General features: G+C 44.4%; 1 protein-coding gene across 1 annotated transcript; it reads right to left on the bottom strand.

The window, feature by feature from the left end:
- Positions 1 to 1347: 1347 nt before the first annotated feature.
- On the bottom strand, positions 1348 to 21012 carry LOC149438903 (porwaprin-a-like). Its single transcript, XM_089659695.1, has 4 exons — positions 20886 to 21012; positions 13953 to 14114; positions 5826 to 5987; positions 1348 to 1459 (listed from the first exon to the last, which is right to left on the bottom strand). The coding sequence occupies exons 1-3, from the start codon at positions 20953 to 20955 to the stop codon at positions 5836 to 5838; spliced, it is 384 nt and encodes a 127-aa protein (XP_089515821.1). The 5' UTR covers positions 20956 to 21012; the 3' UTR covers positions 1348 to 1459; positions 5826 to 5835.
- Positions 21013 to 21224: the final 212 nt, after the last annotated feature.

The raw sequence follows: 21224 nt of genomic DNA, 5'->3' as shown, positions 1-21224 counted from the left end.
TGTGAACCACTGAAGATGTGTATGTTAAGTTAACAACACCTCGAAATCGGTCCTCAAAATGCGGTGCGATGTGCAGAATCGGATTGCATAGGTGTGAATACCCATGCGACCGATTCTAGTGCGGACCAAAAAAAAGGTCCTGCACCTTTTTGGTGGGAATGCGGTGCGATATATACGTAATGTATAGCTCAAGTGAAACCGCACAGAATTTGCATGTGATTTGCACAGGAATGTGGTGCGTTTCCTGTGTGAATCACATGCGATATATCGCACCGCATATATGTGAACCCAGGCTTCGAGAGAAAACATGGTGGCGGACTTCACACTGATCACTTGGATAGCCATTAAGCAACCATCACAGCAATCAGGTGACCCAGAATCAGGAGTTCCGGGTCCTGATCATTAGAATGGGACACAGGCAGGGGCGGACTGACCATTTGGAAACTCGGGCATTGCCCAAGGGTCTGGGATCAGTAGGGGGCCCCATGAGATGCCCCTGGTTCCTTTTTCATAGGCATTTTTGAGTTTGGGCAAGGACACAGGGGCCCCATGATCCTCTATTGCCTGGGGGCCCCATGAGTTGTCAGTCTGCCCCTGGACCCAGGCCTTTCATTTAGACCCCGGTCTATGTGCTGGGAGTGCGTCATGAGGATTGGGTGACAGTTGCTGAATGGGTGGAGTTTGGTGCACGCTCCGTGGCACTGGCTCAGAAATGCCACACAAGGGGAGAAATGTATTCATGAATCATCTCTGTGGTCTTCAGTGAAGAAGGAGCAAATTGAGTAACAGAATCCAAGAGTAAACAAGGTGTAATACTCCTTTCAGAGAGTACCGCCTTGACGCCATACCCTGTGTTCAGGTAAATGGGGGCATGAGCGCACACTTTGCCGTGTCTCCATGTACACCTTGCCAACTCATGGAGCAATGAAACAAGGTGGCCTGGTCTGATGGATTATATTTTCTTTTACATCATGTGGATGACTGGGTGTGTATTTCACTTACCATGGCAAGCCGGCAGAGGCAGTGGTCTTCTACTGACGGCTTGGTGCCAGATACCACAGCATACCTTCAGAGGTCTTGTGGAGACCAAGTCTCAGCAGATATGGTGAGTGATCATAATATTAAGACTGATTGGTGTATATCCTCAGCTCCTATTGGAGAATATACTTGGATTGCAGTTTTTGTGCCCGGATTCATCTTTAAATTCTGATCCATTGTTGGTAATGGTGACCCCTCTGTATTGTGTGAAGAGAACTCAACATTACAAGTCAGAATTCCTCATGAATAAAGGAAAAAGAAATTGTTATATCAGGTTCAAAGAATTCTTTATTTTATAATTGCTATATAAAATAATTCCTGTGTGGAGATGACATCCTGCTGATCACAACGAGTTCATTCCGATCTCATCTCTCCACAAATGTCTTTTATGGCTTTTTGTTCTGAGTCTTCAAACACTATGCTAGAAAAGAAATTATTGATGAATAATAATAATAATAATATAAAAAATAACAACACTGTGTGACTGTGGGGGACATTAGAGTGTAAGCTCCTCTGGTACAGAGACTGATGTGACTGGCTCAGTGTTCTCTGTACAGCTCTGCGGTATATGTCAGAGCTATATAAATGTATAATAATAGTGTGTGGCTGTGGAGAGACATTAGAGTGTAAGCTCCTCTGGTGCAGAGACTGATGTGCCTGGCTCAGTGTTCTCTGTACAGCACTGTGGTATATGTCAGAGCTATATAAATGTATAATAATAGTGTGTGACTGTGGGGGGACATTAGAGTGTAAATTTTTTGTTTATTAAAATCTTGCAAACAAATAACATAATAAAAATCATATTTACATATATACAGAATACATTATATATAATTAAACAAAACCAGCTTACTTCAGCAAAGTACTAACAAATCCTGACCGTCACCTAAACACCTCCTCAGGCTAAGAAACGATTAAACATTGATCCCATACATTGATCCCATGCATGCAGCCTTTCTTCAAAAATCTGATGTTACAAAAATCTAGGGGACGTGAAAGGACAGAAAGAGAAGCCACGCCCCCAGAGACTGACAGATAGCAGACATTAGAGTGTAAGCTCCTCTGGTACAGAGACTGATGTAACTGGTTCCGTGTTCTCTATACAGCGTTGTGGTATATGTCAGAGCTATAAAAATGTATAATAATAGTGTGTGACTGTGGGGGGACATTAGAGTGTAAGCTCCTCTGGTACAGAGACTGATGTGACTGGTTCAGTGTTCTCTGTACAGCACTGCGGTATATGTCAGAGCTATAAAAATGTATAATAATAGTGTGTGACTGTGGGGGGACATTAGAGTGTAAGCTCCTCTGGTACAGAGACTGATGTGACTGGCTCAGTGTTCTCTGTACAGCACTGCGGTATATGTCTGAGCTATATAAATGTATAATAATAGTGTGTGACTGTGGGGGGACATTAGAGTGTCAGCTCCTCTGGTGCAGAGACTGATGTGACTGGCTTAGTGTTCTCTGTACAGCACTGCGGTATATGTCAGAGCTATATAAATGTATAATAATAATAGTGTGTGACTGTGGGGGAGGGGACATTAGAGTGTAAGCTCCTCTGGTACAGAGACGGATGTGACTGGCTCAGTGTTCTCTGTACATCTCTGCGGTATATGTCTGAGCTATATAAATGTATAATAATAGTGTGTGACTGTGGGGGGACATTAGAGTGTAAGCTCCTCTGGTGCAGAGACTGATGTGACTGTGGGAGGACATTAGAGTGTAAGCTCCTCTGGTACAGAGACTGATGTGACTGGCTTAGTGTTCTCTGTACAGCACTGTGGTATATGTCAGAGCTATAAAAATGTATAATAATAGTGTGTGACTGTGGGGGGACATTAGAGTGTAAGCTCCTCTGGTACAGAGACTAACATGACTGGCTCAGTGATCTCTGTACAGCACTGCGGTATATGTCAGAGCTATATAAATGTATAATAATAATAGTGTGTGACTGTGGGGGAGGGGACATTAGAGTGTCAGCTCCTCTGGTACAGAGACTGATGTTACTGGCTCAGTGTTCTCTGTACAGCGCTGCGGTATATGTCAGAACTATAAAAATGTATAATAATAGTGTGTGACTGTGGGGGGGGGGGACATTAGAGTGTAAATTTTTGTTTAATAAAAATCTTACAAACAAAGAACATAATAAAAAACATATTTACATATATACAGAATAAATAAAATAAATATATATAATTAAACAAAAATACCACACCAGCATAGAAAACAGGACACTGCTGATGATCCCATGCATGCAGCCATTTTTAAAAAATCTGATCTTACAAAAATCTAGGGGATGTGAAAGGAACAGAAAGAGAAGCCACGCCCCCAGAGACTGACAGATAGCAGCTACGGGGACCTGACATTCCTTCACGCCTTTGTCCAGGCTCCCGGCCGCCACCCGTCCTTCTCAAGACCCCGAATCTTCCCAACCTCACCCAGAATGTTGTTCACTAGCACCTTGACAGGATGGACTTTTTTGCAAATGGAAACCTGACACTGTGCATTCCACGTGTAGTAACGGACTACTGAGCTAATTAGAAAAAGTGTCTCAAAATCAAAGTCCCAGTGAGTCTGAAAGGCACCATAAGACCACTCCATGTAACTCAAACGGGAAAGGAAAGGGATCCCCAGAGCCCCACCCACCCGCTTGTAGACTTCTATATTGAAGGGGCACTGAAGCAAGAAATGGACAACCATGGTTCTCCGCAGAGCGATGCTTCAAGTTGCCCTTCACATAGAGTCTGTCATGGAACGAGAGCCAGGCCAAGTCCCGGAACTTTAAAGGGATTCTCTACAGATTCATTAAATGCAGACCATCCCTCATAACCGGGCCTCGGGAATCCCTCAAGGCCAATGGCTTGCTAAAGGCAGATTCAACAACCCTCCTCTCCAGGGCCTTCCTAGGAAGAGACTTAATTTCTTCCGCCGTCACTCGCTATTGCCGAAGAATTTTCAGGCATGGGGCAACATAAGCTGGGAGCTTACCATGTTGGACCCTCAGGCTTTTCACTGGCCCACCATTCTCCCAGCTCCGCAGAAAAGACCTAAACCAGGACTGAAAAATACCAACCCATCCAAGCGGTTCCTCTGCCAGCATGCTACCAAAATTATGTTTCAAAAACATCAGAGCAATGAAAACCACCCAGTCGACCATACCTAGGCCACCCATCCACCTGGGAAGGTAGGTTACAGACCTCTTAATGAGGTTCAGTTTGTTCCCCCATAACAGCTGGAAGAAACAACTGTAGATCCTCGTATAGAGAGACACTGGCAAAACACAGACAAAGCTGACATACAGAAATACTGGGATCAGGTAAGTTTTATTAAGGTCAATCCTTTCCCTGTAAGAGAGTTTCCAATCCTTCCAGCTGGCCACCTTGGCATCGGCATCTTGTTGCCTGCTTACTCAATATGCAAGGCCGTAATCACCTGGACCAAATCTGATGCCCAAAACTTTAATTTCCTGCTGTTGCTCTGTGAAGGCATCCGGAAGGGTAAACCTTCGCCTTTCTCTCCCATCCAGAAAACCTTACTCTTATCCTGATTGACCTTTGAACCAGATGCCTAAGCATACTGTTCCATCACTGAGACCACCTCCTCCGCCTCCTGCGTCCCAGAGATAAAAACAGACATTAGAGTGTAAGCTCCTCTGGTACAGAGACTGATATGACTGGCTCAGTGTTCTCTGTACAGCACTACAGTATATGTCAGAGCTATATAAATGTATAATAATAGTGTGTGACTGTGGGGGGACATTAGAGTGTAAGCTCCTCTGGTACAGAGACTGATGTGACTGGCTCAGTGTTCTCTGTACAGCACTGCGGTATATGTCAGAGCTATATAAATGTATAATAATAGTGTGTGACTCTGGGGGGACATTAGAGTGTAAGCTCCTCTGGTACAGAGACTGATGTGACTGGCTCAGTGTTCTCTGTACAGCACCGTGGTATATGTCAGAGCTATATAAATGTATAATAATAATAGTGTGTGACTGTGGGGGGGGGACATTAGAGTGTAAGCTCCTTTGGTGCAGAGACTGATGTGACTGGCTCAGTGTTCTCTGTACAGCACTGCAGTATATGTCAGAGCCATATAAAGTATTATAATAATAGTATGCAACTGTGAATAGGGCATTAGAGTGTAAGCTCCTCTGGTGCACAGATTAAGAGCTAAGCTCATGAAACGTATGGGTTGAGTTACTAAAAACAGACTGTGTACTTTGCAAGTACAGTTCCTCTTGGCTCGGGAATCTGCAACATGTGGAGAACCGTAAACCTTCTGACTAGACTAGCTAAAGGTTCAGACTAGGAAGGCTCCTTAAGGGGCTACAAAGGTCAATCACTCTGCCTTTACGATGGTTCCTCTGGCAAGTTCCCGGCCTCTTTTCTCCCTGTCCTCTCACAGGGTACTTTGTGTTTTCTACTTTGCCAGTGGTTAAAGGGTTTTTTGTACCTAGACATTAGGTAATTGCATTCTTGTCTGGAACTGTTGGTGATGGGTTTTTGGACTATGGTATGTACAGTAACTGGGTGCTCACAGTTCATCTGTGACTTTCATAAGGGTTGATGAGTAATTGGATGTTAATGGTTTGTTCATTGGTGGAGGGATTGCTTACTCAGTAAAACTATGAACTTTCTCTTTTCAGAGTAAACAGTTTTAGGGTGATAATTTGGGTAAGATCCTCACCCTTCACCTCCTGTATTGGATGATACTTTCTATGTGGTATTTCATAATTTGTCTCTCAAAAGTTAGGTTTTCCTTTTATAATGGGCATGTCTTACCAGTGACAACCTACTGTGGGTCTTCGCATTTCATGCCACATCTGTTGCAGCACTTCTTCTTTCCATCACAGTCAGCATCCTTTGTACATCCTTTCGAGTTCCTGCAGTTGGGCATTAGTGGACAATTCAACTTTCCAGTTGGGCAGCTTCCAGATTTAACGACTGTATAGAGACAGAATTTAATATAGGATATAGTCATCACATTCTACAGTATATGATCAGATCAGAGGACAGTTGTGTAAAGAAGTTACATTGCCCCTCCTACCTCCAATGACATCATAAAAATTATGGCATTTAGAACTACTTGCCTGATCAGGTTCTCATGTATCTAAGTCATGGTATAGGTAGTATTAGTCACATTCATCTAGACCTGATCTGTAATGTTGACTACGTTTCATTGCTTATCCAAGTAGCTTCCTCAGCTCTGAAGAGTGTCAGGAACAAGCCACGGCTTTTATAGCCACAAGGGTAACGTTACTCCAACCACCACGGAATGTGTCAGGGCAGACGTTGTGGATAAAAACATCATGTTTATAAGGGAAGAGGTACAGAATAACAAATGACCCTTTTTTGGACTCTGTGTTAGAATGGTGGGCAGCACAGTGGCTAAATGGTTAGCAAGTCCACCTGGCAGTACTAGGGTCATTGGCTTGAATCTCAACCATGGCATTACCTGCCTGGAGTTTGCATGTTCTCCCTGTGCCTGCATGTGTTTACTCTAGTTTCCTCCCACACTCCAAAGACATGCTGGTAGGTTAATTGGCTCCTGTCTATATTGTCCCTAGTATATGTATGTATGAATGTAAGTTAGTGACCTTAGATTTAGATTGTGCACTCCTTGAGGGTCAGGGACTGTTGTAAATGAACAAATATATATATATATATATATATATATATATATATATATATATATATATTCATAGGGTGCAGGGCTTATTTGAATAAGTGCATAGCACAAAACGTGTCAGGGGGGCGACAGCATCCAGAAGTCAAGCCACCGCTGGTGGCCATCCTGAATATATGAGCCTGCTTTAAAAGTGACCTCAGGCAGTGATATATACCGAGGGACCCAGAGAACCTAATACAGATGTGACCAGACGGTGTATAGAAACCTGGCCTGACCTGGGAGCAGATGACCTGATTATTACCTGATGAGACAGGATTAATCTCTAATCCGCGTTTTAAGCGCGCTCCTGGTGAGTGCGCACTTTACTTATTCAGATACATGATCTGTCACCCCCAGATCAGTTACCCATACACGCGGATTGTGATCTCACAGGATCCCCACGTTTGCAGTATTATTTGGGACATTTTTCACTATAGTCACCATATAGTGATATTACATCTTGCACTTTATATCAAGGAGTTTTTTTATATATATATATATATATTTACTGAATGTTATCTTTTTATTCAAATACGCATTAATGTTGCATACCATGTTTTAGTGCTGCACTAATCTATTGACATTTATCCTGGAAGGTTTTTTTGGTTACCTTTTTGGTGTTCTAGCGGCTGTTTCTTTCAGGTAGCGCTCACTTGCCATTCTCTTCCATTGGCTACTTCTGCCACTGCCCATTTTCCCAGATTTACTGCAGCCTCTCAGCTCCTCCTTGTGGCTACTTGCTGTCACTGCACCTTTCCCAGTTTTGTTGCTGCCTTTCAGCTACTCCTGGTGGTTGCTTGCTGCCACTGCACCTTTCCCAGATCTGTCAAAACCTTTAAGCTCATCCCATGAGTTACTCTAGGCCCTTCATCACCTTTCAGACTTCCTCGTCATCTGCATGATGAGGATTCTGGCCACACAGCAACCCCTTCCCTAGCTTTGTAATTTTGCTGATTTCCACACTGTCTAGCAGCGTAGTGTCTGGAATTTTGCTTTGCCTGACTTTGTCCATGCAATCTTGCTTTGCTTAGCTTTCTACATGGAATCTTGCCTTTTTCCGTATAGTCCATGGAATCTTGCCTTGTCTAGCCTTGTCCATGGAATTGTGCCTTGTCTCGTATAGTCCATTTAATCTTGCCTTGTCTAACCTTGTCTATGGAATCTTGCTTGTCTTGTATAGTCCTTGGAATCTTGCCTTGTCTAGCCTTGTCCATGGAATCTTGCCTTGACTAGTGCAGTCTCTGGAATCTTGCCTTGTCTAACCTTGTCCATGGAATCTTGCCTTGTCTAGTGAAGTCTCTGGAATCTTGCCTTGCCTAACCTTGTACATAAAATCTTTCCTTGTTTAGTGTAGTCCCTGAAATCTGCCTGGTTCAGTGTAGTCACTGGAATCTTGCCTTACCTAGTCTTGGCCATAGAAGCTTGCCTTGTCTAGCATAGTCCCTGGAATGTTGCCTTTCCTAACCTTGTCCATGGCATTTAGGTCTGTGTCAGGAATCACTACTAGGAATGACCAGAAAGGTGTGGACTGACACAGGGAAACGCAGGTTTCACGTATAGTATAATAATACAGTTTATTATTAGCCACCCAGATATATATATATATAAACGCACAGTGAACAAACCAACCTACCACCAATCTTAGGAGGTGCAGGAATACAGGCGTAGTCAGGGCTGGAGAGGTGGAACGGTCAGGCCGGCCGTAGGGTTCTGTAATGACCGTTTGGTGGTACCTCTAGTGGTCCCCAGGACAGGATTCCCCAGGGCGCGGAGTCTAAGTCCCAGTCTGCTTATTCACCAGGGCCCCTGATGGTGGGGATGGACTTGGAGCAGACAGGAACCAGGTCGCGGCCCCTGAGTACACCTGCTAGTGGTAGAGGGATCCGCCAGAGGTATGTGCAGGTACGGCTGGATCCGTGCAGGATGGATGGATGGCAGAGTAGTTAGCGTGGTCAGACGGGCCAAGTCAGCAACGTGCGGGCAGCAAGGTACCAAAGGATAATATATGTGTAAACACTACTATTCCCAACTATTTTTAAGCACACTTCACCTCTACCCTTAGAGGTGTACAATTATAAATACAAATATGCTCGGTGATCACTAATAAATACTTTTCCCTATATAATCTTACATCTATAAATAAAGTCCAATTTTAAATTAAAGTCCAATAAAAGCAGATACGTGTAGTCCGAAAAAATTTGTTTCCAATATAAACCAACGAAAACTCTCCACTGCTTGTAAACCTTGATTACCTCAAAAAAACAAAAAATTCACATAGTGCATTATCCTTTATAAAAAACTCATTAACCTATAAGGTTAATCCAATCTTATTCACCCAAGTGAAAAACACGTGTATATATCCAAAACGCATACACATGTGATATATTGTGCAAAACCATGCATGTGAAACACTCTGCTGTGCTACAAACTTCTAACACAGTGCACACTTCTATCAGGGTAAGGAATATATACCCTTACCAATGTTTAAGACAATATATGTTTTATTATCTTAATCCTCAGACAATCCTTTCTCTGGACCGTCATTGGACCCTTTATGATTACGTCCAATGACGAAACGCGTCAAAGGGAGGTGACGTCAGACGCATACGAAAATTCCGGAAGTAGAGTGGCGGCCATCTTGGAGAGGGCAAAATCTCGGCTGTGAGTTGCGATTGGGACTCTCCTGGATTCCGGATGGCAGACAGGTCGTTTTTTACTATGCGCGATTAAAGATGATTTTAAATGTAAGCAAGATAATTAAAAGTTTTTGATCAAAGTATGTGGCAGTATTACGCTATGATCTGTTCCTTATATATGGAAATCGGGCTGGTATATATGGTGTAAGCATCTCCAAGCTACTAGGGTGGAAGGATCCATATAAAGCTAATCCGGAGGATATCCATACAAAGATCTATACCACCAGAGAAAGGATTGTCTGAGGATTAAGATAATAAAACATATATTGTCTTAAACATTGGTAAGGGTATATATTCCTTACCCTGATAGAAGTGTGCACTGTGTTAGAAGTTTGTAGCACAGCAGAGTGTTTCACATGCATGGTTTTGCACAATATATCACATGTGTATGCGTTTTGGATATATACACGTGTTTTTCACTTGGGTGAATAAGATTGGATTAACCTTATAGGTTAATGAGTTTTTTATAAAGGATAATGCACTATGTGAATTTTTTGTTTTTTTGAGGTAATCAAGGTTTACAAGCAGTGGAGAGTTTTCGTTGGTTTATATTGGAAACAAATTTTTTCGGACTACACGTATCTGCTTTTATTGGACTTTAATTTAAAATTGGACTTTATTTATAGATGTAAGATTATATAGGGAAAAGTATTTATTAGTGATCACCGAGCATATTTGTATTTATAATTGTACACCTCTAAGGGTAGAGGTGAAGTGTGCTTAAAAATAGTTGGGAATAGTAGTGTTTACACATATATTATCCTTTGGTACCTTGCTGCCCGCACGTTGCTGACTTGGCCCGTCTGACCACGCTAACTACTCTGCCATCCATCCATCCTGCACGGATCCAGCCGTACCTGCACATACCTCTGGCGGATCCCTCTACCACTAGCAGGTGTACTCAGGGGCCGCGACCTGGTTCCTGTCTGCTCCAAGTCCATCCCCACCATCAGGGGCCCTGGTGAATAAGCAGACTGGGACTTAGACTCCGCGCCCTGGGGAATCCTGTCCTGGGGACCACTAGAGGTACCACCAAACGGTCATTACAGAACCCTACGGCCGGCCTGACCGTTCCACCTCTCCAGCCCTGACTACGCCTGTATTCCTGCACCTCCTAAGATTGGTGGTAGGTTGGTTTGTTCACTGTGCGTTTATATATATATATATCTGGGTGGCTAATAATAAACTGTATTATTATACTATACGTGAAACCTGCGTTTCCCTGTGTCAGTCCACACCTTTCTGGTCATTCCTAGTAGTGATTCCTGACACAGACCTAAATGCCATGGACAAGGTTAGGAAAGGCAACATTCCAGGGACTATGCTAGACAAGGCAAGCTTCTATGGCCAAGACTAGGTAAGGCAAGATTCCAGTGACTACACTGAACCAGGCAGATTTCAGGGACTACACTAAACAAGGAAAGATTTTATGTACAAGGTTAGGCAAGGCAAGATTCCAGAGACTTCACTAGACAAGGCAAGATTCCATGGACAAGGTTAGACAAGGCAAGATTCCAGAGACTGCACTAGTCAAGACTGCACTAGTCTAGTGATCACCGAGCATATTTGTATTTATAAAGGTACCAAAGGAGCAGGCAGAGGATGGTCAAGGTCACAAGCCGGGTTCAGTAACTCACGGGCAGCGCGGCACAGGGGATCAGGCAGAAGGATGGTCAGGCAAGCCAGGGGTTCAACAGGAGACGGTCAGCAGAGGTCAGGATCAAGCCGGGTCAGCAACGAAGCAGGAACACAAGATACCAGGTACAGAGGCTCATGGGAAAACATACACCAAGGCCCAGACCACAGGCCTGGTCATGCCTTAAATACACCTTTCTGCAATCAGCCCCAGGCCTGGCTGATCGCACGTGTGAGCTTCTGGCTGCTGAGAGCACCCGCTGGTCAGCTCTGGTACTACAGTCCACACGGCAGGTGAGTCCCACCACCAGTGCTGAGTCCATTCCTGACAGTAGTGAGCTTCTGGCTGCTGAGAGCACCCGCTGGTCAGCTCTGGTACTGCAGCCCACACAGCAGGTGAGTCCCACCACCAGTGCTGAGTCCATTCCTGACAGTCTGTCTAGTGTAGTCATGAATCTTGCCTTGCAGCTTTCTTGCTGCCTCTTAGCTCAACGTGGTGGTGACTGACTGCTACTGCACCTTTCCCAGATCTGTTGAGCCTATTGGCTCCTCTCATCAGTTATTTGTTGCTACTGCAACTTTTCCAGATCAGTCAAAGTTCTTCTCAGTGGTTGTACAGAGGAAAAGATCATCGCTACTCACAACCAGTCCAGGTGAATAAACAATAAAAAGTGGCCTCATCCTACATGTCTCCACCAAATCACACATCCTGATGCATTTTTGCCTTGGCCAACGGGGTTTAGTCATACGGCGTCAGTGGTTACTTACTGCCACTACACCTTTCTTAGACATTGTCAGTTGTGAGCTATTGAGCTTTGCTACAGGCTCTCCATGACCTTTCCTAGACTTACTTGTCAGCTGGGGACTAAGGAGTCTGGCCACCACTCGTCCTTCATCCAGCTTTGGGGTTGGATAGTGGTGATCTATTTACACATTTAAAGGCCATGGCTCTGGCTTTGAGAGTTCCTGCAACAGAAGCCCTGTATCTTATCCCTAACTTCCAGCCTTGTCTAGAGTAGTCTCTGGAATCTAGCCTTCCTTATTTTTGGAATCTTGCCTTGGCTAGTGTAGTCTCTGGAATCTTGCCTTGGCTAGTGTAGTCTCTGGAATCTTGCCTTGGCTAGTGTTGTCTCTGGAATCTTGCCTTGGCTAGTGTTGTCTCTGGAATCTTGCCTTGTCTAGCCTTGTCTAATCTTGTCCATAAAATCCTGCCTTCTCTAGCGTAGTCTCTGGAATCTTGCCTTGTCTAACCTTGTCCATAGAATCATGCCTTCTCTAGCGTAGTCTCTGGAATCTTGCCTTGTCTAACCTTGTCCATAGAATCATGCCTTGTCTAGCGTAGTCTCTGGAATCTTGCCTTGCCTAATCTTGTCCATAGAATCATGCCTTGTCTAGCGTAGTCTCTGGAATCTTGCCTTGCCTAACATTGTCCATAAAATCTTGCCTTGTTTAGCATATTCCCTGAGATCTTGCCTGGTTCAACACTCAGCATAGTTCCTGGAATCTTGCCTTACCTAGCCTTGGTGCTAGAATCTTGCCTTGTCTTGCCTTGTCCATAGAATCTTGCCTTGTCTAGTGTAGTCTCTAGTATCATGCCATGCCTAGACTTGTCCACAGAATTTTGCTACATCCAGTCATTCATTTGTATGTCAAGCCATATGCAGTACCTGTAGCTCGCGGGGCATGAGATATTGCCAGGAAATGTATGCTAGGCACAAAAATGCCTACAAATTTTCATGAACCCTTAGATGTACTTTAGGGCAAAGTGTACAGTATAATTTTTATATATTACAGGTACTTATACAGTGCCATCAATTTACACAGTGCTTTACATATACTGTACATTAACACCCTTCAAGGAGCGTACAATCTAAGGTCCCTAACTCACGTTCATATATACACATTGTAATGGACAGCCTGACAGTACCTCTATCAGTCCCCTGATAGAGCCTCCCCAGAGTGCGGAGTCTAAGTACCAGAGAATTTGTTCACTAGGGCCCCTGATGGTGGGGATGGACTTGGAGCGCTCCGCGACCAGGTTGCAGCTGCTAGGTATCTCTGCCAGAGGTAGAGGAATCTGCCAAGGGCTCCAGCGGGTTAAGAGTCTGATGTGAGGGAGCCCAGGGATCCCTGAGGGATGGATGGACGGATGAGCAAAGTCAGAGTCAAACAAGCCGGGTCGGTAACTAGTGGGTTAGTGGGTCGGTGAGGTACAAGACAATAGGCAAAGGATAGTCGGGTCACACGCAGGGTCAATACCAAAAGATCAGATCTATAAGGGAACATCCAGGAGCAGAGTCAGGCAAGCCAAGGGGTCAGGACAGGAGAAGGCAACAATGTCAGACAATCCAGATCAGAGTACTCACAACACAGGCAACAGGATACAAAAGACCATTCGGCAACAAGCGTCTGTGCAGGGCTGCTTTAAGTAGCCCGCCCTGCACATGACAGGCGCCGCCTAGGTCCCAGTGCCTGCCTAGTACTGTCAAGACAACGGGTGCGCCTGGGTCCTAGTGCCCTGCTACCTGCACGTCTTGACAGACGCCTACGCATGTGTAGACCCATGCGTCGCGATGGTCCCTGACACACATACTAGGGCCAATTTACCTATCAACTTGTCTTTGGAGCATTGGAGGAAGCCCACGCAGGCACAGGGAGAACATGCAAACTCTATGCAGATAGTGCCTTGGGTGTAATTCAAGCCAATGGCCCTAGTGCTGCCAGGTGGAAGTGCTAACCTCTTAGCCACTGGACTGTCCATCAACCCAATAACTTTTCTTTTAGCTTTGGATGTAGCGGGGAAGGATTAGAACCTATGGACTGTCCCATATGACGCTACCAGGTGATGCACAGGGAGGTTGCTGGGGGAGGGAAACCATCATCAAAATTTTACAAGTAAGACAGACTCACTGACAGGTTCCCGACATATTTTGGTGCAGCGTTCATTGCAACACTTCTGCTGTCCTTTACAGTCTTCATCTCTCTTGCAAGCGGTATCGTTCACCTTTGTACATACGAAAAGCTCGTGGGTATTGGGAATTCCCACATGAGGACACTCTCCACTTCTTTCAGCTGAAAGAAACAAACATAGTTTTGACATGAATACATTGATAGGGTCACATGCAAGGGTGTCGCTAGTGCTGGGCCCTACAAGGATTCCCCAAGTTCTGACACCGCGCTCGCCCGCCGGAGAAGTTAAGAGTGCGGCTACAGGAGCTGGAAAACTGAACCGGGAAGCGGATGTGAAAATGAGGCTTGTTACGTTCCAGAGCTGGGACAACAGTACACATGCTACTCTCTCTTTTCCCAGAGGAGATGGTGTGTTTACCAAAAAGTGATTTATGATGTGTGGGCTCTAAAAGAGCAATAGATCAGACACAGTAAGCACAGGATCCTGCTGCTTAAAGAACTAAAGTCTGCAAAACTTACCTCTGCTTCAACAGTCCGATGACCGTGAGGTCCCTCACCGGCATCTTCTCTTTGGCTTCTTCTGGGTGCCGGTCTTTGGGCATCTTTATTGACTGGCATGACGTAACTCCTGCACATGCGTAAACTGAATTGTGCACTTTAACCACTTCACCACCACCCTAAAGTAGAACTACCGCTACAGGGTATATATACGTGATTTGCGTTTCTGGGTAGGGAGCAGCTACGAATGTCAATCACCGGGACACGACCAGAGATTCCCAGCTGGCACCCGGCGACCACCGAGTAACACTGATAGTGGAGAGACCTATGTGTAAACAACACAAGTCTCTCTTCTGCCTCCAAGAACATGCTGTTGTGTATTTCTCTTCACAGCATGCATACACAGTAAAACACACACAGCACACAGTTAACCCTTTGATCACCCCAAATGTTAACGAATAGAGAGAAAACAGGTGGCGCGCACACCTAGTGCATTATCCAAGGTTTATTGTAGGAGTGAAAGAATAATAAAAACATACTCACAGACGAAGCATGTATCTAAAAAGCATAGAAAAATGACAATGGCCACAACGGCGGGCAAGGTGTTCTCACTGTCAGTGCGGTCAAATGGCTGACGCGTTTCGGGGACAAATCCCTTTCCTCAGAGCTGATGACCAACCTCTGATGCTCATGTTTGATGAATGGAAATAAGAGCCTTGTTAACCCCTTCCTGCCCAGTGTCAGTGCTTTTTATTAGCACTGATCACTGTATTGGTGTCACTGGGGATGTCAGTGACAGTAAGTCAGTTCCCCCCAGTGTCAGAATGCCCGATGCCGCAGTCCCGCTATAAGTCGCTGATCGCTGCCATTACTAGTATGACAAAAATAAAAATTCCAGTACATATACCGCCATTTCTGAACACTATAACTCATGTAAACCAGTTAATTTACACATATTGGGATTTATTTTAGCAAAGATATGGAGCAGAATACTTTTTGGCCTAAATTTATGACGAAATTTGATTTTTAAAATTTTTTTTACTGGACATGTTTAATACCAAGAAGTCAAACATATTGTGTTTTTTTTTTTTTTTTTTTTTTAATTCCAGTATATATGTAAATGCTATAACTTTCATCTAAACCAATTACTTTACATGGATTGGGATTTTTTTTTGCAAAGACATTTAAATTAAAAAATTAAATTTTAACACTTTTTACTGGATATGTTTTATAGCAAAAAGTGAAAAAAAAAAATTTTTTTTTCAAAATTGTTGGTCTATTTTTGTTTATATAGCAAAAAATAAAATATGCGGATACCACCGAAAGAAAGCTCTATTTGTTGGAAAAAAGGACATTAATTTCATTTAGGTGCAGCGTTGCATGACCGCGCAATTGAATTGTTAAAGTAACGCAGCACCGTATCGAAAAAAAATGGCCTGGTCAGGAAGGGGGGGGGGGGGGGTAAATCCTCTAGAGGGCAAGTGGTAAAAGTGGACCAAAAAGTTTATTTTATTGTAGAAGAGACATTGCAATGAAGAGCTTGCTTGCTCATATTTTTATTAACCAGATGCCAACCGGCCCATAGTGAAAATACTGCCGACTCTCCTGACCAAATCACATACGTGTACATGATTTGGCAATTCTGGGTAGGGTACTCATGCACCTGCCACCCCGGCTGTGCTGTAAAGCACTTGCTGATCAACGGGTCCCAGCCAATGATTTATTGATGGGACCCGCTGATCGGTTGAGCGAATGACAGAAGAGAGCTCTGTGTTGGCAAACAACACAGAGCTCTGAAGAAAGCGGCAATGTACCATTTTTTTATTCCCTGCAAAATAATTGCTTAGTAAAAGCAGCACACAGGACACCCAGTAAACATTGTTAGGCACACAGTTATCCCTTTGATTGCCTATAAATGTTAAAGTGGTAGTAAACCGCAGGAAAGGGAAAAAAAGGTCTCCTGCAAGATAAAGCCATAATGTGCTAGAATGCATCTGCTCCCCCCTCACCCCCCTTGTGCCTACTGTCCCCTCCGTTGTCACCTCACCCTCCTTCCCCCCCTTGTCAAGTCCTCTCATCCTGCTGCAGACTTTGAAGACAGGTTGTGCAGGATGAGAGGAAAGTGACCCCTGTGGCGAGGATCACACCTCTCCCGGCAATATAGCCAGAGGAGTTGTGACCCCCCATCAAGAGACTCCGGTGCAGTGTCGCCGACCTGTCTCCGCGCACCCCCCAGCGGGCTTCCTGCGCCTGCTGGAGACAAAGGCCGCGTTCTCGAGAGCGCGGTCCGAGTCAAGTGGGCGTGCCTCGTTACCCAGCAATGCGGCACTGGGCCGGACATTGCCTGGGCAACCGGGAGCATCCTGCTCGGACCTTAAGAAGGCCGGAGCGGGACTCTCCATGTGTCTTATGCCGCTGCTGTACCCAAAGCTGCTGGTAGATGTGAACTGAGGCCAGACCCCTGCAGCCAACCCCGCTGAACACTCTGCCTAATACCTTTTGGGGTCAGGATTATTACCTGCTGAACGCTCTGTTAATACTCAGGGCTCAGGAACAGTACCCGCTGTCACTCTGCCTAATACCTTTGGGCCAGATGTATTACCCGTTGAACACTCTGCTTAATACTCGGGGCTCAGGAAGAGTACCCGCTGCTACCCTGCCTAATATTGTTAGGCCAGGATTACCCGTGCTGCTGTGTGCCAGAAATACCCGCTGTGTGGATTATCTGCTGTGTACTGAAGAGTGTCGCTACCTGCTGTCGGCCGCTGTGGGCCAGAAAGTACCCCTGCCAGAACTGTGAGTGTCCTTACCCCTGTTTCCCCTGTCTGGACTGTCCGTGAACTTCCCCCCCTTACTTTTCCCTGCCTGGTTTACAATTTACCAGAGACTCCAATTTGGCCCTACCTGGGGCCAGAATACAATTATTTGGCCCCTTCCCTGCTCCTCCTCTGCTCTGGGTACTTGGACGCTACCCCCAGACCCAAATTGAGTGCTTGACATAATTCAATAAAGCTTTGAGTGTTTATCATCTTCTCTGTGTGTTGTGGCCTGCCTACGCTCTCGTCACAGCATCGCGTACCCAGGGGCGGACTGACAACTCATGGGGCCCCCGGGCAATAGGGGATCATGGAGCCCCTGTGTGCTTGCCCAAACTCAAAAAAGCCTATGAAAAAGGTACCAGGGGCATCTCATGGGGCCCCCTACTGACCCCGGGCCCTCGGGCAGTGCCCGAGTTTTCAAATGGTCAGTCCGCCCCTGCACATACCAACACATTAGGTAAAGCTTACCTTAAAACGAAGCCCTCCTGTGTTGCGCTGTCACCGCTGCAGAGGCGTCCATCTTCACCCAGTCTTCCATCTGGGTTTGTGAGCTCCGTCCGACAGGCTGGGCCGCAATGACATCACTCTTGCGCATGCATGTGCTAATTTCCGCCATGGCATGGCTCTCTGTGGACGGCATGCCCTTGCCACGACACACAGCTCTGAAGGAATGGCATGGGTATACCGTTCCTTCAGAGCACATGCGCCAGCTATAGAAAAGAGGCTTTAGAGGTTTCAGAAAAGGAGATATTCATTTTATCTACAGGTCAGCTTTATTATACGCTGATCTGTTGGTAAAATAAAAAAAAAATAAACAAGTTTATTACCACTTTAACCCCTTCCCAGTCAGTGTCATTAGTACAGTGACAGTGTATAGTATCAGCACTGATCACTGTATTAGTGCCACTGGTGAGGTCATTGTCAGCCAGTTCCCACAAAGTGTAAGTTAGCGTCAGATTTCCCGCCACACTATTACAGTCCCGCTTTAAGTCATCAATCACCGCTATTACAAGTATAAAAAATGTATAAAAATTCCTGTATGCATCCAATAGTTTGTAGACTATATAACTTTCATGCAAACCAATCAATATACAGTTATTGGGATTTTTTTCTACCAAAGCCATGTAACAGAATACATTTTGTCCTAACATTTATCAAGAAATTGAATTTTTTTTTATAGGATATGTTTTATAGCAGAAACCAAAAAAAATTAGTTTTTTTTTTTCCATTTATATAGCAAAAAAACCCCAGTGGCGATCAAATACCACCAAAGGAAAGCTGTATTTGTGGGAAACAAATTATATACTTTTTATGTGGGTACAGCGTTGCATGACCACGCAATAGCCAATTAAAACAGAGCAGTGCCAAACAGCAAAAAATGGCCTGGTCGTGAAGGGGGTAAAATCTTCTGGAGCTTAAGTGGTTTACTTGGAATTTAGTGCACTTTAATAGATGAACTATGTCACTGGTCAGCTGCAGGTTTATTCATGATTTCATTTACGTGCCTGCCATGGATCACAGGCAAAAGACACAGAGCTAGACAGAGCGGCTCTGTGCCTTGTGGTTGTGGTGACAGCCAATGACAGTGATCACAAGTGTAAACACAACCTGTGTTTACATTTGAGAGCCCGCCCCTTACTTCTCTGCCCCTGATCCTGTGATTAACAATGCTGCCACTGACCACCAGTGAAAAGGGGGCACACTGACACCACTGAGTAGCAAGGGGGTACACAAGGGGCTATAATGACCTAAGCCCTGGTTCACACATATGCGATCCTAGATGCATTTTCAAATACACAGATTCACATGACAGGCTAGATATTATGTGTTCCTGCTGAGGTGGTTCACACTGATGCGATCCACACCCATTGTGTAGAAAATGATTCCAAAAAGGGTCCTGTGCGAGTTTGGAGCAGTGTGTTCCAGACTCACAAGCGAAAGAATAGAGTGACATCCGGAGGTCGGTGTTCACATAGGATTGCGATTGACAAACGTTTTTGTATTGAAACCAATGGAAGGTGCTTTTGCATTGAAGTCAATGGAAGGCAATTTTGCATTAAAGTCAATGGTAGGTGTTTTTGCATTGAAGTCAATGAAAGGCGATTTTGCATTGAAGTCAATAGAAGGCGATTTTGCATTGAAGTCAATGGAAGGCGATTTTGTACTGAAGTCAATAGAAGGTGTTTTTGCATTGAAGTCAAAAGAAAACATCTTTGCATTGAAGTCAGTGGAAGGCGATTTTGCATTGAAGTCATTAGAAGGTGTCTTTGCATTGAAGTCAGTGGAAGGCGATTTTGCTTTGAAGTCAATGGAAGGTGTTTTTGCTTTGGAGTCAATTGAAGACATCTTTGCATTGACGTCAGTGGAAGGCGATTTTTGCATTGAAGTCAGTGGAAGGAGTTTTTGCATTGAAGTCAACGGAAGGTGATTTTGTATTGAAATCAAAGCAAAGTGCTTTTGCATTGAAGTCAATGGAAGGTGATTTTGTATTGAAGTCAATAGAAGGTTTTTTTGCATTGAAGTCAATAGAGGACGTCTTTGCATTGAAGTCAGTGGAAGGCGTTTTTGCACTGAAGTCAATGGAAGACTATTTTGCATTGAAGTCAGTGGAAGGTGCTTTTGCATTGAAGTCAATGGAAGGCGATTTTGTATTGAAGTCAATAGAAGGTGTTTTTGCATTTAAGTCAGAGGAAGGCGATTTTGCTTTGAAGTCAATGGAAGGCGATTTTGCATTGAAGTCAGTGGAAGGAGTTTTTGCACTGAAGTCAACAGAAGGCGATTTTGTATTGAAGTCAATAGAAGGTGTTTTTACATTGAAGTCAGTGGAAGGCGATTTTGCTGAAGTCAATGGAAGGTGTATTTTTTCAATGAAGTCAATGAGAGTCGTTTTTTGCATTGAAGTAAATGGAAGGCGATTTTGCATTGAAGTCAATGGAAATGCATAAGCCAAAAATCGCACCTCTGGTAAAATCCCACTCAAACTGCAATCCTATTCACACAGAAACACATGCATAAATCGCAATGCGATTTTAGTATGCATATGTGCACCTTAGATTGTACACCCCTTGAGGGTTAGGGACCGATGTGAATGTACAATATATATGTAAAGCGCTGCGTAAATTGACAGCACTATATAAGTACCTGAAATAAATAAATGTGTGAACCAGGAATAAAGTGGGCACAATGACCACCAATGACGCAGACACTAACTGCCAATATAAAGGGGACACACACCCGGTTAAAGCAGATGGAAAATTGGCAGTTTTTTCATCTGTAAAGGAAGGTTTAGTGTAGTCCCAATGGAAAGAATATTACATTATGAAAACTTTTCAGCTGATACTACCACCTAGTATCAGAACTAATACTCACAGTATAATATATGAGAATGGTGGTTGCACCTTTTTCTCCATAAACAGCATGCTAACATGAACAATGCATAGTAATGAGCATTTCTCCTATTCTATGCTTTAAGACGGTTGGGTTTCATATGTCCATCTAACCATCCATTGTGTCTGGTTGCCACTCATTGAATGAGGCACAAAGGTTGGCTGAGGCTGGGGAGCTCAGCTCTAGAAGCCAATGTGTCCAATCCCCTCTCCATCACCGAACCACTTACCGAAAGACACTGCTTGAAGCAGGATGATCCCCAGGAGGACGGAGAGGGCCCCAACCGTGGATGTTCTCATGGTTGCTTACTGAAGTAAATATCTGTGTTGTTTCTCCATCTCTGGAATTTATACCAGTCACTCTAATGGGAGGAAAGTGGCAAGGCAGGAATGGGGACTGGTTTGGTTTCTTACTCTGCAATAATTTTTTACACATTTACATAATATGTATAGTTTATTATTCCCAGATGCCACACCCGATCTTTTATAGCACATATTAATTAATTATTTTTTGGTTCTCCGCTTACTCTCCTTCCTGATGTCAAAAATAATTGGTGGATTGGTGTTGG

The sequence above is a fragment of the Staurois parvus genome, unplaced genomic scaffold (assembly GCF_062004578.1).
Source record: "Staurois parvus isolate SC_StPar_1 unplaced genomic scaffold, SC_StPar_1.0 ptg001181l, whole genome shotgun sequence".
NCBI lineage: Eukaryota > Metazoa > Chordata > Amphibia > Anura > Ranidae > Staurois > Staurois parvus.
Note: the sequence above shows the minus strand (reverse complement) of the source record. Positions and strands in the feature narration are given on the sequence as shown.

Bases quoted from the DNA above. Each gene is read 5' to 3' on its own strand.
- LOC149438903 (XM_089659695.1), bottom strand. From the start codon at position 20,955: ATGAGAACATCCACGGTTGGGGCCCTCTCCGTCCTCCTGGGGATCATC. The intron at 14,115-20,885 runs GTAAGTGGTTCG...TGTTTCTTTCAG, and splicing joins GCTTCAAGCAGTGTCTTTCG to CTGAAAGAAGTGGAGAGTGT. The intron at 5,988-13,952 runs GTGAGTCTGTCT...GTCTCTATACAG, and splicing joins AATATGTCGGGAACCTGTCA to TCGTTAAATCTGGAAGCTGC.